The 15,124-nt window shown below is 36.5% G+C and overlaps 1 protein-coding gene across 3 annotated transcripts in view; it reads left to right on the plus strand.

Annotated features, from left to right (window-relative positions):
* Nucleotides 1-15,124, plus strand: part of SLC4A10 (solute carrier family 4 member 10) — a 299,454-nt gene that overhangs the window by 175,606 nt on the left and 108,724 nt on the right. For all 3 annotated transcript variants that reach the window (XM_044913311.1, XM_044913312.1, XM_044913313.1), the window contains one exon: nt 11,149-11,337. In XM_044913311.1, the coding sequence (XP_044769246.1) occupies nt 11,149-11,337 (189 nt within the window). The remainder of the gene's footprint in view (nt 1-11,148; nt 11,338-15,124) is intronic.

Genomic DNA, 15,124 nt, shown 5'->3' on the forward strand with positions numbered 1-15,124 from the left:
TTTGCTTGATTTTCTGTGTTTGTTTCTGGAGTTATGTGAAACAGTTATCTCTAGCTGTCTTGAAGGAGCAGTTCTGTGTAGAAGTTGAACCTCGTCATTTAACCTTACCTTAGTTCTTGGTTGACTCTTGAGTTGTCTCTTGGATTGTTTGAGAACATTGTGGTTCAGAAATTCAGTCCCCCTGGCCACCTGAGCCTGCCGCTCAAGGGGTATCCCTTGTGTAGGCTGGGTGTGCCCCTTGGCTCTGGTGGTGCTGGATGAGCAGCTGGGGGATGTGGGGGGGGCCAGGGCTGCTTACTTCTGCTGTTAGGTCATTAGAGTGAGGGTACAAAAATGGCACCTACCAGTGTTGGTGTCAGTAAGGTAGAGGGAGCCAATAACAGTGGCATCTGCCAGCATACCATCCCGGAAGAGAGTCCCAACAGACTTCTGCCTCTCTGATAGCTTTAAGTTTAGCAAGTAAATCTCCTTCACCTATAATCTAGGCTCTTTTTAAAATGCTGCTTTTTATGCTGGTCCCAAGGAGTGTTGTTCTGCACATAAGCCCTTTAAGAGCAGAATCTTAATTCTCTATGCCCTGTGTTTCCCCTGAACATAATCCCCATTGGTTTTCAAAGCTGGGCATTTGGAGCTTCTTTCTCTGGTGCAGGACCTGAGGGTAGGGGTGCCTTGTGTGGGGTACAAACTTCTTTCCCTTAGTGAGAAGTGATCTATATCTAATTTTTTTTATATCTATAATGAAATGTGTGTGTGTGTGTGTGTGTGTATACACACACACACATATTTTTTGAGCTCCCTCCTGATTGTGGGTTGTCCCTCTGGGGGTGGGGTTTTTGGTGAAGAGCATGTCTCTGCCTCTCCTACCAGTCTTGATGTGGTCCTTTTATCTTTTGTTGTGGAGCAGGTGTTCAGCTAGTTCTCAGGTTCTTTTAGGGGCTATTTTTCCCATATGTAGCTGTATATTTTTTTTGTCCATGGGAGGAGGTGAATTCATATCTTCCTGCACCACCATCTTGAACTACCTCCTCTGAGCTTTTTGTTATTTATAACCCCTACTTTGTCTCCACTTGATATACTGTTATAAAATAAATATGAGTGCATTAAAGCCACCACAAACTCCAAACTAGGGACCCATAACCTACTTAATGGAAATTGCAAAAGAAATCTTATACTGGGAACTATTTACTGAGGGTCTCAATATTCTGATCAGTCCATTAGGTGATTTATGTCCTTAGGACTACAACATATGAGATAGATATTATCTCCATTTTATAAATAAGAACCCTCAGGTTATCCAACTTTACAAGATCACACAGCTAGAATGTGGTACAGTGACCCAAGTCTGTTTCCCTAGTCCTTCCCTTTTATGCTGAAGTAAACATTGTTTGTACGGGAGAATTCTGCTAATATTCAATTTTTTGTTGCACTCAGTAGGACTGTGGAAGGCAATTAATTCACTGTGATATGCCTGCTTTATATAAGGAGTTAGTGCCTCAAAAAATTAGAGTTAATATTTGATCATCTGAGAGCAGATTAATTATACTGAAGTTGTTTTTAAATTATGAATTTAGTTTTTAGAGCAGCTTCAGGCTCACAGAAAAGTTGAGGGGAAGATACGGAGATTTCCTATAAACCCCTGACCCCACACATGCATAGCCTCCCTCATTATCAACATCCCCCTCCAGAATATTATGTTGGTTACAACTGATGAACCTACATTGACACATCACTATCACATAAAGTCCATGGTTAATATTAGGATTCATTCTGAGTGTTATACATTCTATATGGGTTTGGACAAAAGTATGATGACATGTATCCAATATTATGATATCATGAAGAGTATTTTCACTGCCCTAAAAATCCTCCTTTTCATGTATTTCTCTCTTCCAAATCCCCTTGTTTTGAAAAAGGAGATACTTTTGGATTGATTAGTGTTCTTTAATATTTTTTATTACATAAAACTCCTCATGCAAAAAATTAAAATGTTATGAAACTGCAGATACCCGTTTTTGACTTTCAAAAATGGCAGTTTTATATGGTTCAATCTAATTCTAAGGCAAAACTTTAGTTTCTCTTTACTCCTACTCCTACCCATTCTTACACAATTTGGTGTGTATCATTACAGTGTTCTTTCTCTGTATGTGTGTATATGCCATAAATGGAATCATACAATATAAATTCTTTTGCAACTTTGATTATTTCTTTAAAAACAGAATTGACTATGTTTTTTAAATTAAAAAAATTTAAAATTATTATTAAAGTATAAAAAATTATTGAAGTATAATTGGCATATAATGTTGTATTACTTTCATGTGTACAACTTATTGATTCAGCAATTCTATACATTACTCAATGCTCACCCCAATAAGTGCAGTCATTAACTGTTCCCATACAATGTTATTACAATTTAATGATTATATTCCCTACATTGTACCTTTCATCTTCATGACTTATTTACTTTTTAAATAGAAGTTTGTACCTCTTAATTTCCTTTATCTATTTCATTCATCTCTCTACCTACCTCCCAGCTGGCAACCAGCAGTTTGTACTCTATATTTAAGGGTCTATTTGTTTGGGAGGAGGAGCAAGATGGAGGAGGAGTAGGAGACCTAAATTTCATCTGGTCCCAGGAATTCAGCTAGATAGGGATCAAAACCATTCTGAACACCTACGAACTCAACAGGAGATCGAAGAAAAGAATAGCAGCAACTCTGAACAGAAAAGCAACCACTTTCTGGAAGAGTCCTATTCTATCCCTTCATAGTACTTAACCTTATTTTTGGTATATATATATATATATAAGTTGTTCTCTCTTTAAAATTTTGGGATACAGTTTCTTCTAACAGACCAACATATACCCTAAATCTCTAGTGTATGGCTTTGTTCTAGTCTCCTGCCTGATCACATTCTCTCCCCCCTCTTTTTTTAATTCCTCTTCTTTCTTTTTTAAACCAACTTCTTATCTTATCAATTCCTTTTATAAAATCTTTTATAATTTTCATCCTTACAGTCATATTCCATCTCTTCATCGTATTTACCCTTATTTTTGTACATATATAAGTTTTTCTTTCCTTAAAGTTTTGGGAGGCACTTTCTTCTAACAGACCAAAATACACCCAAAATCTAGTGTGTGGCATTGATCTCTGCACCAGCTTGATCATATTTGATCATATTCTGTTTTTTGTTTTTTGTTTTTTTATCTTTTCCTTTTTTCTTTCTTTCCCTTTCTTTTCCCCTGGTTTCAGGTCTCTTCTCATTTGTTTAGTGTCTATTTTTCTGGGGTCATTGTTACACTCTTAGCATTTTGTTCTCTCATTCATCTATTCTCCTCTGGACAAAATGATAAGACGGAAAACATCACCTCAAAAAAAAGAACAAGAGGCAGTACTGACTGCCAGGGACCTAATCAATATGGACATTAATAAGATGTCAGAACTAGAGTTCAGAATGATGATTTTAAGGATACTAACTGGGCTTGAAAAAAGCATGGAAGATATTAGAGAAACCCTTTCTGGAGAAATAAAAGAACTAAAATCTAGCCAAGTCGAAATCAAAAAGGCTATTAATGAAGTGCAATAAAAAATGGAGGCTCTAACTGCTAGGATAAATGAGGCAGAAGAGAGAATTAGTGATATAGAAGACCAAATGATGGAAAATAAAGAAGCTGAGAAAAAGATAAACAACTACTGGATCACAAGGGCAGAATTAGAGAGATATGTGATACCATAAGATGAAACGATATTAGAATAATTGGGATCCCAGAAGAAGAAGAAAGAGAGAGAGGAGCAGAGGTATATTAGAGCAAATTATAGCAGAGAACTTCCTTAATTTGGGGAAGGAAACAGGCATCAAAATCCAGGAGGCACAGAGAACCCCTCTCAAAATCAATAAAAATAGGTCAACACCCTGACATCTAATAGTAAAACTTACAAGTCTCAGAGACAAGAGAAAATCCTGAGAGCAGCTCGGGAGAAGAGATCTGTAATCTACAATGGTAGAAACATTAGATTGGCAGCAGACCTATCCACAGAGACCTGGCAGGCCAGAAAGGACTGGCAGGATATCTTCAGAGCACTAAATGAGAAAAATATGCAGCCAAGAATACTATATCCAGCTAGGCTGTCATTGAAAATAGAAGGAGAGATAAAAAGCTTCCAGGACAAACAAAACCTAAAGGAATTTGCAAACACCAAACCAACCCTACAAGAAATATTGAAAGGGGTCCTCTAAGCAAAGAGAGAGCCTAAAAGTAACATAGACCAGAAAGAAACAAAGACAATATACAGTAACAGTCACTTTACAGGCAATACAATGGCACTAAATTCCTATCTTTCAATAATTACCCTGAATGTAAATGGGCTAAATGCCCCAATCAAAAGACACAGGCTATCAGATTGGATAAAAAAATAAGACCCATCAATTTGCTGTCTGCAAGAGACTCATTTTAGACCCACAGACACCTCCAGATTGAAAGTGAGGGTGTGGAAAACCGTTTACCATGCTAATGGACACCAAAAGAAAGCTGGGGTGGCAATCCTTATATCAGACAAATTAGATTTTAAACCAAAGACTATAATAAGAGATGAGGAAGGACACTATATCATACTTAAAGGGTCTATCCAATAAGAAGATCTAACAGTTATAAATATCTGTGCCCCTAACATGGAAGCAGCCAATTATATAAGCCAATTAATAACAAAAGCAAAGAAACACATCGACAACAATACAATAATAGTAGGGGACTTTAACACCGCCCTCACTGAAATGACAGATCATCTAAGCAAAAGATCAACAAGGAAATAAAGACTTTAAATGACACACTGGACCAAATGGACTTCACAGATATATTCAGAACATTCCATCCCAAAGCAACATAATATACATTCTTCTCTAGTGCCCATGGAACATTTTCCAGAATAGATCACATCCTAGGTCACAAATCAGGTCTCAACCAATTTCAAAAGGTTGGGATCATTCCCTGCATATATTTAGACCACAATGCTTTGAAACTAGAACTCAGTCACAAGAGGAAAGTCGGAAAGAACTCAAATACATGGAGGCTAAAGAGCATCCTACTAAAGAATGAATGGGTCAACCAGGAAATTAAAGAAGAATTAAAAAAATTCATGGAAACAAATGAAGATGAAAACACAACTGTTCAAAATCTTTAGGATGCAGCAAAGGCAGTCCTAAGAGGAAAGTATATAGCAATACAAGCCTTTCTCAAGAAACCTTTCTCAAGAAAGGTCTCAAATACACAACCTAACCCTACACCTAAAGGAGCTGGGGAAAGAACAGCAAATAAAGGCTAAACCCAGCAGGAGAAGAGAAATAATAAAGATCAGAGCAGAAATCAATGAAATAGAAACCAAAAGAACAGTAGAACAGATCAACGAAACTAGGAGCTGGTTTTTGAAAGAATTAACAAGATTGATAAACCCCTGGCCAGACTTATCAAAAAGAAAAGAGAAATGACCCAAATAAATAAAATCATGAATGAAAGAGGAGAGATCACAACCAACACCAAAGAAATACAAACAATTATAAGAACATATTATGAGCAACTATATGCCAGCAAATTAGATAATCTGGAAGAAATGGATACATTCCTAGAGATGTAAAAACTACCAAAACTGAACCAGGAAGAAATAGAAAACCTGAACAGACCTATAACCACTAAGGAAATTGAAGCAGTCATCAAAAATCTCCCAAGAAACAAGAGCCCAGGGCCAGATGGCTTCCCAGGGGAATTCTACCAAACATTTCAAGAAGAATTAATACCTATTCTTCTGAAACTGTTCCAAAAAATAGAAATGGAAAGAAAACTTCCAAACTCGTTTTATGAGGCCACCATTACCTTGATCCCAAAACCAGACAAAGACCCCATCAAAAAGGAGAATTACAGACCAATATCCTTGATGAACATGGATGCAAAAATTCTCACCAAAATACTAGCCAGTAGGATCCAACAGTACATTAAAAGGATTATTCACCACGACCAAGTGGGATTGATCCCTGGGCTGCAAGGTTGGTTCAACATCTGCAAATCAATCAATGTGATACAATACATTAATAAAAGAAAGAACAAGAACCATATGATCCTCTCAATAGATGCAGAAAAAGCATTTGACAAAGTACAGCATCCTTTCCTTATCAAAACTCTTCAGAGTATAGGGATAGAGAGTACATACCTCAATATCATAAAAACCATCTATGAAAAACCCACAGTGAATATCATTCTCAATGGGGAAACACTGAGAGCTTTCCCCCTAAGGTCAGGAAAACGGCAGGGATGTCCACTATCACCACTACTAGTCAACATAGTACTAGAAGTCCTAGCCCCAGCAGATAACAAAAAGAAACAAAATGCATCCAAATCGGCAAAGAAGAAGTCAAACTCTCACTCTTTGCAGATGATATGATACTTTATGTGGAAAACCCAAAAGACTCCACCCCAAAACTGCTACAACTCATACAGGAATTCAGTAAAGTGGCAGGATATAAAATCAATGCACAGAAATCAGTGGCATTCCTATACACCAACAACAAGACAGAAGAAAGAGAAATTAAGGAGTCGATCCCATTTACAATTGCACCCAAAACCATAAGATACCTAGGAATAAATCTAACCAAAGAGGCAAAGAATCTGTACTCAGAAAACTATAAAATACTCATGAAAGAAATTGAGGAAGACACAAAGAAATGGAAAAACATTCCATGCTCATGGATTGGAAGAACAAATATCGTGAAGATGTCAATGTTACCTAGAGCAAGCTACACATTTAAAGCAATCCCTATCAAAATACCATCAACTTTTTTCAAAGAAATGGAACAAATAATCCTAAAATTTGTATGGAACCAGAAAAGACCCCGAATAGCCAGAGGAATGTTGAAAAAGAAAAGCAAAGCTGGTGGCATCATAATTTCGGACTTCCAGCTCTATTACAAAGCTGTCATCATCAAGAGGGTATGGTAGTGGCACAAAAACAGACACATAGATCAATGGAACAGAATAGAGAGCCCAGAAATCGACCCTGAACTCTATGGTCAACTAATCTTCAACAAAGCAGGAAGGAACGTCCAATGGAAAAAAGACAGTCTCTTCAAAGAATGGTGTTCGGAAAATTGGACAGCCACATGCAAAAGAATGAAACTGGACCATTTCCTTACACAAAAATAGACTCCAAATGGTTGAAAGACCTAAATGCGAGAAAGGAGTCCATCAAAATCCTAAAGGAGAACACAGGCAGCAACCTCTTCGACCTCAGCCGCAGCAACTTCTTCCTGGAAACATTGCCAAAGGCAAGGGAAGCAAGGGCAAAAATGAACTATTGGGACTTCATCAGGATGAAAAGCTTTTGCATAGCAAAAGAAACAGTCAACAAAACCAAAAGGCAACTGACAGAATAGGAGAAGATATTTGCAAATGACATATCAGATAAAGGGCTAGTATCCAAAATCTATAAGGAACTTATCAAACTCAACACCCAAAGAACAAATGATCCAATCAAGAAATGGGCAGAAGACATGAACAGACATTTTTCCAAAGAAGACATCCAAATGGCCACAGACACATGAAAAAGTGCTCCACATCACTCGGCATCAGGGAAATCCAAATCAAAACCTCAATGAGATACCACCTCACACCAGTCAGAATGGCTAAAATAAATGACAGATGTTGGCAGGGATGTGGAGAAAGGGGAACCCTCCTACACTGTTGGTGGGAATGCAAGCTGGTACAGCCACTCTGGAAAACAGCATGGAGGTTCCTCAAAAAGATGAAAATAGAGCTACCATACGACCCAGCAATTGCACTACTGGGTATTTACCCCAAAGATACAAATGTAGGGATCCGAAGGGGTACGTGCACCCCGATGTTTATAGCAGCAATGTCCACAATAGCCAAATTATGGAAAGAGCCAAGATGTCCATCGACAGATGAATGGATAAGAAGATGTGGTATATATATATACAATGGAATATTATGCAGCCACCAAAAGGAATGAAATCTTGCCATTTGCAACGACATGGATGGAACTGGAGGGTATTATGCTGAGTGAAATAAGTCAATCAGAGAGAGACATGTATATGATCTCACTGATACGAGGAATTCTTAATCTCAGGAAACAACCTGAGGGTTGCTGGAGTGGTGGGGGGTGGGAGGGATGAGGTGGCTGGGTGATAGACATTGGGGAGGGTATGTGCTATGGTGAGCGCTGTGAATTGTGTAAGACTGTTGAATCACAGACCTGTACCTCTGAAACAAATAATACGTTATATGTTAAAAAAAAAAAAGAAAAGAAAGAAGATAGCAGGAAGGGAAAAATGAAGGGGGGGATATCAGAGGGGGAGACGAACCATGAGAGACTATGGACTCTGAGAAACAAACAGGGTTCTAGAGGGGAGGGGGGTGGGGGGATGGGTTAGCCCGGTGATGGGTATTAAAGAGGGCACATATTGAATGGAGCACTGGGTGTTATACGCAAAGAATAAATCATGGAACACTACATCAGAAACTAATGATGTAATGTATGGTGATTAATATAACGTAATAAAATAAAATTAAAAAAAGAAAATATTAAAAAAAGTCTGTTTGTTCATCTTTTGGTTTTTAGATTTCACATGTAAGTGAAATCATATGGTATCCAGCTTTGTCTGACTTATTTCACTTAGCATAATATCCTCTAGGTCCATCCATGTTATCACAGATGTCAAGCTCTCCTTTTTCATTGCTAATATTCCATTATATATATATGTGTGTGTGTATATATATATATATCTTTATCCATTCATCTATCAATGGACACTTGGGTTGCTTCTATATCTTGCTTATTGTGAATTATGTTGCAATAAGCTTGGGGAAGCATTTATCTTTTTTTTTTTTAAGATTTTATTTATTTGTCAGAGAGAGAGAGAGCACACAAGCAGGGGGAGCGGCAGGCAGAAGGAGAAGCAGGCTCCCTGCTGAGCAAGGAGCCCGATGCAGGACTCGATCCCAGGACCCTGGGATCATGACCTGAGCCAAAGACAGACACTTAACTGACTGAGCCACCCAGGCATCCCAGCATTTATCTTTTTAAATTAATGTTTACATTTTCTTTGGGTAAATACCAATTAGTGGACTTACTGAATCATATAGTAATTATATTTTTAATTTTTTTAAGGAACCTCCATACTGTTTTCCACAGTGGTTGCAGCAACCTACAATGCCACCAACAGTGCACAAGCATTCCCTTTTCTCCACATTCTCTCTAACACTTGTTATTTCTTGTCTTTTTTGATACTAGCCATTTTGACAGATGTAAGGAGATATCTCATTGTGATTTTGCTTTTTTATCTCCTGATGATTAGTGATGTTAAGCATCTTTTCCTGTGTCTTTTGGCCACCTGTAGTCTTCTTTTTAAAAAATGTCTGTTCAGGTCCTCTGTAATCAGTTTATTTTTTTGGTGTTGAGTTGTATGAGTTCTTTATGTATTTTGGATATTGGCCCCTTATTAGATCTATGATTTGCAAACATCTACCATTTGGGAGGGTGTCTTTTTATTTTGTTGATGATTTCCTTTGCTGTGTAGAAGCTTTTTAGGTTGATAGAGTCCCATTTGTTTATTTTTGCTTTTGTTGTCATTGCTTTTGGAGTCAGATCCAATCAGGAACTGCTTTGGAGGGATGCCTGCAGAGGCAAGAGGGTTGGGTGAGGTGGATCCACATGAGAATGCTCAGGTGGGGAACACAGTGCTAGCAGCGTAGTTGGAGAGTGTAGAGTTGGCTCCCACAAATGTCCTGCTGGAGGAGAGGAAGAGAAATGGCACCTGCCAGCACTTTTGCTCTCAGAGAAATCTCCTGTAGATCCCTGCTTCTCTGGTATACTTTCTAAGTCAATAAGTTTCCTTCATCTATACCCCAGGCACTTTTCAAAGTGCTGCTTCTGTGCTGTGTCTTCAGCTGAATTATTTAGTATGCTGTCTCTTTAGGAGTGGGGACTCAAGTTCTCTATTGCCCTCAGCCTCCCCTGGAGTTAAGCCTGTTAATTTTAAAGCTCCTAGGGTTAAGCCATGCTGGTTTTCAAAGGCAGAAGTTAAGAGGACTACTCCTCCCAGTGTGGGTCCTCAGTGCCAGGAGTGCCTGGTGTGGGGTCTGATCTCTTGCATTTCCATGTTTGTGATTTCCCTCCTATTTGGGATTAATACTGCCAAGGGTTTGGTTCCCAACAATGTCTCTGCCTTTCTTACCCTTTTGTACGTGGCCTTCTCTCTATGACTAGCTATGGAAGGTCTGTTCTGCCAGTCTTCTGGTCATTTTCAGAGTTAGTTGTGTAAATGTGGCTATTGCCTCGATGTACCTGTGGGACCAGGTAAGCTCAGGATCCTCCTACTTCCACATCTACCCTCCTTCTCCCTACAATGAGGTTTATTGAAGTGATTTTGTATTACCAAGAAACTTAAAATTCCTTTACTCATCTACTTATTTTATAAGCATTTCTGACACTACATATGGTAAATATCAACCTGCTTAATTATAGCCTTCTGAAATCTCACCTTTATTCTTTGTTTTATGGTTATAGAAGACCTTTCTAATATAAATACATTTTCAAGGAAGTTTTGTGGGGGCTGACTTTATATCAATGTAAGAGTTGTTTGCTCTCCAAATGCAACCAACTAGATAGCTGCCTAAGCCTCCCTGCATCAGATTTTTACAGATGGACTTTTTTTTACTTAAGGAGGAAACATGCAAATCATTTTCTGCTAGAAAAAGGGAAAAAAAACATATTAAATTATAAGTATAAATCACTTTATAATTTTAAACATACTAATTATATTGATATTACCCATTACTGTTTCCTCCCATCAGTGTGAATAATTGAGAATATAAAGGCTTATTCTCAATGCAACTATGTCCATGTAAAAAATAATACTTGATGAAATTATTACGTATTTAAAATTGAATGGTTTATAGTAAAAATTTTCCCGTCTTTTTTTTGTGCAACATTTTAACAAAAAGTCACAACTTTTTGAGATTTTTAAAAGAATTCATTCTATTTTAAGATGAATCGTATTATCTGGGTTATGTGTGTTTGGACTCAGTGGTTTGCGGCTTGCATACTCTGCTAATCTACTGTGCTAATCTTTCCTGCCTTCCTTCTTCAGATATGGTCCTTGACCAACAAGTGAGCTCAGGTCAGCTCAATGAGGATGTACGCCACAGGGTTCATGAGGCACTGATGAAACAGCATCACCACCAGAATCAGAAAAAACTCACCAATAGAATTCCCATTGTTCGTTCCTTTGCTGATATTGGCAAGAAACAATCAGAACCAAATTCCATGGATAAAAATGGTAAATGCTTCTTTATTGTACTCTTTGTGTTTATTATAGGCATTTGAAATTTCAAAGTGCTTCTAAATTCTTTAAAACATATTTTATTTGAAAATTATTTATTGAAATACAGATTGTTGTAGTAGAATTATTTCTTTTTTATACATATATAGTCTTATTTTCAAGCATCAAATTGTAGAAATTTTAACAAAGAATTTAAATTTCCTGAAATGCCCTTGAAAGAATGCAAAGGAAACGTTTATATAATAAGAAGTTACACACTCAAATGCCACAAACATAAACTGAGCATCAGTTGTATCCCAGTCAAGGTCCTAGTCTTCATCCACAACCTGAGAATGTAATATAATGCTTTGAGCTATGGCTTTTTAAAGTTAAAATGAATAAAGATCACCAATTATTGTTTGTGGAAAACAGATATTGCTTTCATGTTACTCATAGTCAACAAATTCCATGAGAGATTATGATTGAAAAGACCAACCAATGCCTTGCTTGTGGCTCTACATATGTGAAGCCTGAGTTCCAGTTCATAGTCGTCGCTGTTTGCAGTGCTACATCTTCAATGTCCATGGAGCCACGGTGTACTTACTCTCTTTGCATACCACACCAATCGCTGTTTTTTAGCAATCGTGACTTACTCTTTATGGCTTGTGCTTCAGACTGTTTTATCATTCTTTTGTATTTTGTTCTCTCCTTGCATCTATTTGAACCTTCATCATTTACCCTAAAGAAGTTGGTTAGGAATCTCTCGTTAGATCCATCCTTTCTATTAGTATTGTGAAGGAAAATAAACTTATCTTGAGGAAGATACGAATTTGTTAAGCTTTCATCAGCTATAAAAATTCCCAGTTTTAAAAGATAAAAATTAATGAAAAGTAATTTCAAATGCTGTACTAGAAAAACTCTGACTTGCACAAATGCACTAAAGCATGTATATTTCTGCATTGACTATTTTATGTCATTTCCCTCCTACTTTCAAAAGCTGTACTGATGCCTTAAATACAAACGCATGAAAATGAGTTTTCTCCACATTGTGCTTTAAATGGGATTTTTAAACCAATTCTCCTACTACTGAATCAAATATATACATATAGAAGAAATGCTTTAATAAATCAATGGAGATGATTAGATGTACTATTGTTTCAGAGCACGAAACCAGTTCTTAATGGCAAAATGATTTTTGAAATACTTATTTGATTTTTTAAATCATTGCCATTATATAACAGTCTGTAGTTGTGCATACACAGGTATCCCCTGCTTTCTGAAAATTCACGTTATGCCACTTCACTTTGGTTCTTTTTAAAGATTTATTTATTTGAGAGAAAGAGCATGCACGTGTGCACGTGGGGGTAGGGCAGAGGGAGAGGGAGAGAGAGAGAATCTCCAGCAAACTCGCTTCTGAGCATGGAGGACAATGCTGGGCTCAATCCCATGCCCTTGAGATCATGACCTGAGCTGAAATTGAGCTGGTCGCTTAACCCACTGAGCCACCCAGGTGCCCCATGCAACTTCACTTTTACGAAAGACCTGCATTAGTACCTATTTTAATTAACCAAAAGAAATCCAAAGAGGATTTTGCTTTTACAAAAAAAGCTGTTACTGTACTCTTGTAGGTCTTAAAAGTGAAGTGGCATAAGGCAAACTTCCAGAAAGTGGGGGATCCTCTTCACTTTGTGCCATTTTAGCTTATGTAGGGTTTCATGGGAACACTACTTTTGTATAGCAAGGGAAACCTGTAGTAAGTTCAATTAAGTACTTTATAACATATACCAACTTGTGTTTGTAGATTCCACTGAGCATTTTGAGAATTTATGACTTGCTTTAAATCACATCATATATTCAAAATATATTCTATATCACAATTTGCTTTAAAATATGTTATACATAAAAATGACAAAGTGAAGGTTTTATATTCTGAAACTTAATTTAAATGTAGTACTTTTATTATGCTTATAATACTAGAACTTATTTGGGTATGATGATATTAAAACAACAGATTCAGATATTTACTAATTTTGACATTGGGCTTATGTCTACATGATTCTGAAGACCTTATTAAAATATCTCTATGAACTAACTCTCTATGAATGCAAGCACATTTAAAAAAATTCTGCCTTCATTTAGTCACTTTTAATAGAAATCATACAATAAAATATATGTCTTTAAGAAGGATTTGTGTTTGTTTAAAAATGCAAGGCTTGTGGATTGTGATTAGCCATAATTTTTATTTCAAATTCCACTGGGAATAATGTTTACCATAAAATAACTTTATTGCATTTTATTCATGGAGGGAAGAAGGTAATGAATTTACTGGATGACTAATTTATTGAAATATCATGTAGACCTAGACACAGTATTTGATACTGCTTTAAACTTCTGGTAAACATAAGAAGAAATGATAGAAATATAGTCTTGAATCACAAGACTACATATAGATACATAGAGATACAAAGTTTTCTGAAAGCCTACTTTCTGCCTTACTGAGGCAAATGCTTAGTTTTTCTGAAAACTAGAATGTGAGTAGTTCTGAAGTGATTCTGTCACCATCTGTCTCATCAGCCTTTATCTAAACACGTAGAGATCTTTTTGAGGCACACATTAGGATAATAAAAACTTGGAAACATTTTTAATAAGATTCATATACCCAATTAAGTATTGTTGTAGAGTATGCTGTCAGAAATGGTTTTCTAAGCCTAGGCTTATAACACCTCCTTGTGACTCTGTTTTGCTTCTTCATACACTTTGCATAATTATGTGTGTTGAGAATTCTGAAAATATGTATAGACTTCACCAATTTAGCGATAAATCTCCTATCCAGAAGTGAAAAAAAATGTGAAAGACCTTTATTACTAAGGTTCTCAATCTACTTAGGAACGCTAAAAACTGACAAATTCTAGATAAACAAACAAATCGAAATTTGTAGCCATAAATAGAGAATTGACATTGTTTCAAAATATGCAATGGAGATTTATTTTTTGTGTACACTAGTACAGAGAGATGCAGAAGGATTTTAAGAAATCCAAAAGGGTGAAAATAATATTCTCATTGTTAAAAAATTTTTTTCAGCAGAGTATTTCATACAAAAAGATTGACTTTTTTCTTTTAAGATTATAGAATAGGAATTAAATGGAATGAAGATTTTCTAGAAACTTGAAAACAGAAAATATTTTCCTTCCCCAGCATAGGGATAGAAATAAGCCCCCTCTTGTTTTTAATATACTTTCACTTTTGAGGCAATTTTGAGGAAATTCCCTCAAAAATGAACTGATATTTATATAAAGAAGTCTAAAAAAGAGAATAAGGTTTCTACTTCCTTAATTGACTTTTCCTTAAGCATTATTACCTTGGTAGTAATTCCAAGAGTTAATTAAATTCAGATATTTCAATCTGAGTCTCAAATGTGGATCTTCCCCATTTTATAGATTTGATATGCGAGATAGTGATTTCCTTGCTCCTTTCCTCCCCAAGTCTGCACTATTTTGTTCATAACTTTTTTAGTGATTTGTGATAATTTGTCAGTCTCACCTCTAAATATGTTAGCTTTGCTTTTTTGTATAATTCTTTTTCTTGGTGTTTTGCACATTCTCTTAAGGGCTAAGTTGCAGTATGCTATGGATTCACCGTGCATTTGAATGCCGCCATGCTGTGTTTAACTTTCACTTTTCATTAAGCATCAAAACTGTGAGAATTAAATGTCTGATTCTGATGTTTCAATAAAAAGTCACAGTTACATTTGGCAAAACAACAGCAAAAAAATAATAGAAAAATAATATCTTCTTTAACATTAAAA

This window comes from Neomonachus schauinslandi, chromosome 3 (assembly GCF_002201575.2).
Source record: "Neomonachus schauinslandi chromosome 3, ASM220157v2, whole genome shotgun sequence".
NCBI classification, from domain to species: domain Eukaryota; kingdom Metazoa; phylum Chordata; class Mammalia; order Carnivora; family Phocidae; genus Neomonachus; species Neomonachus schauinslandi.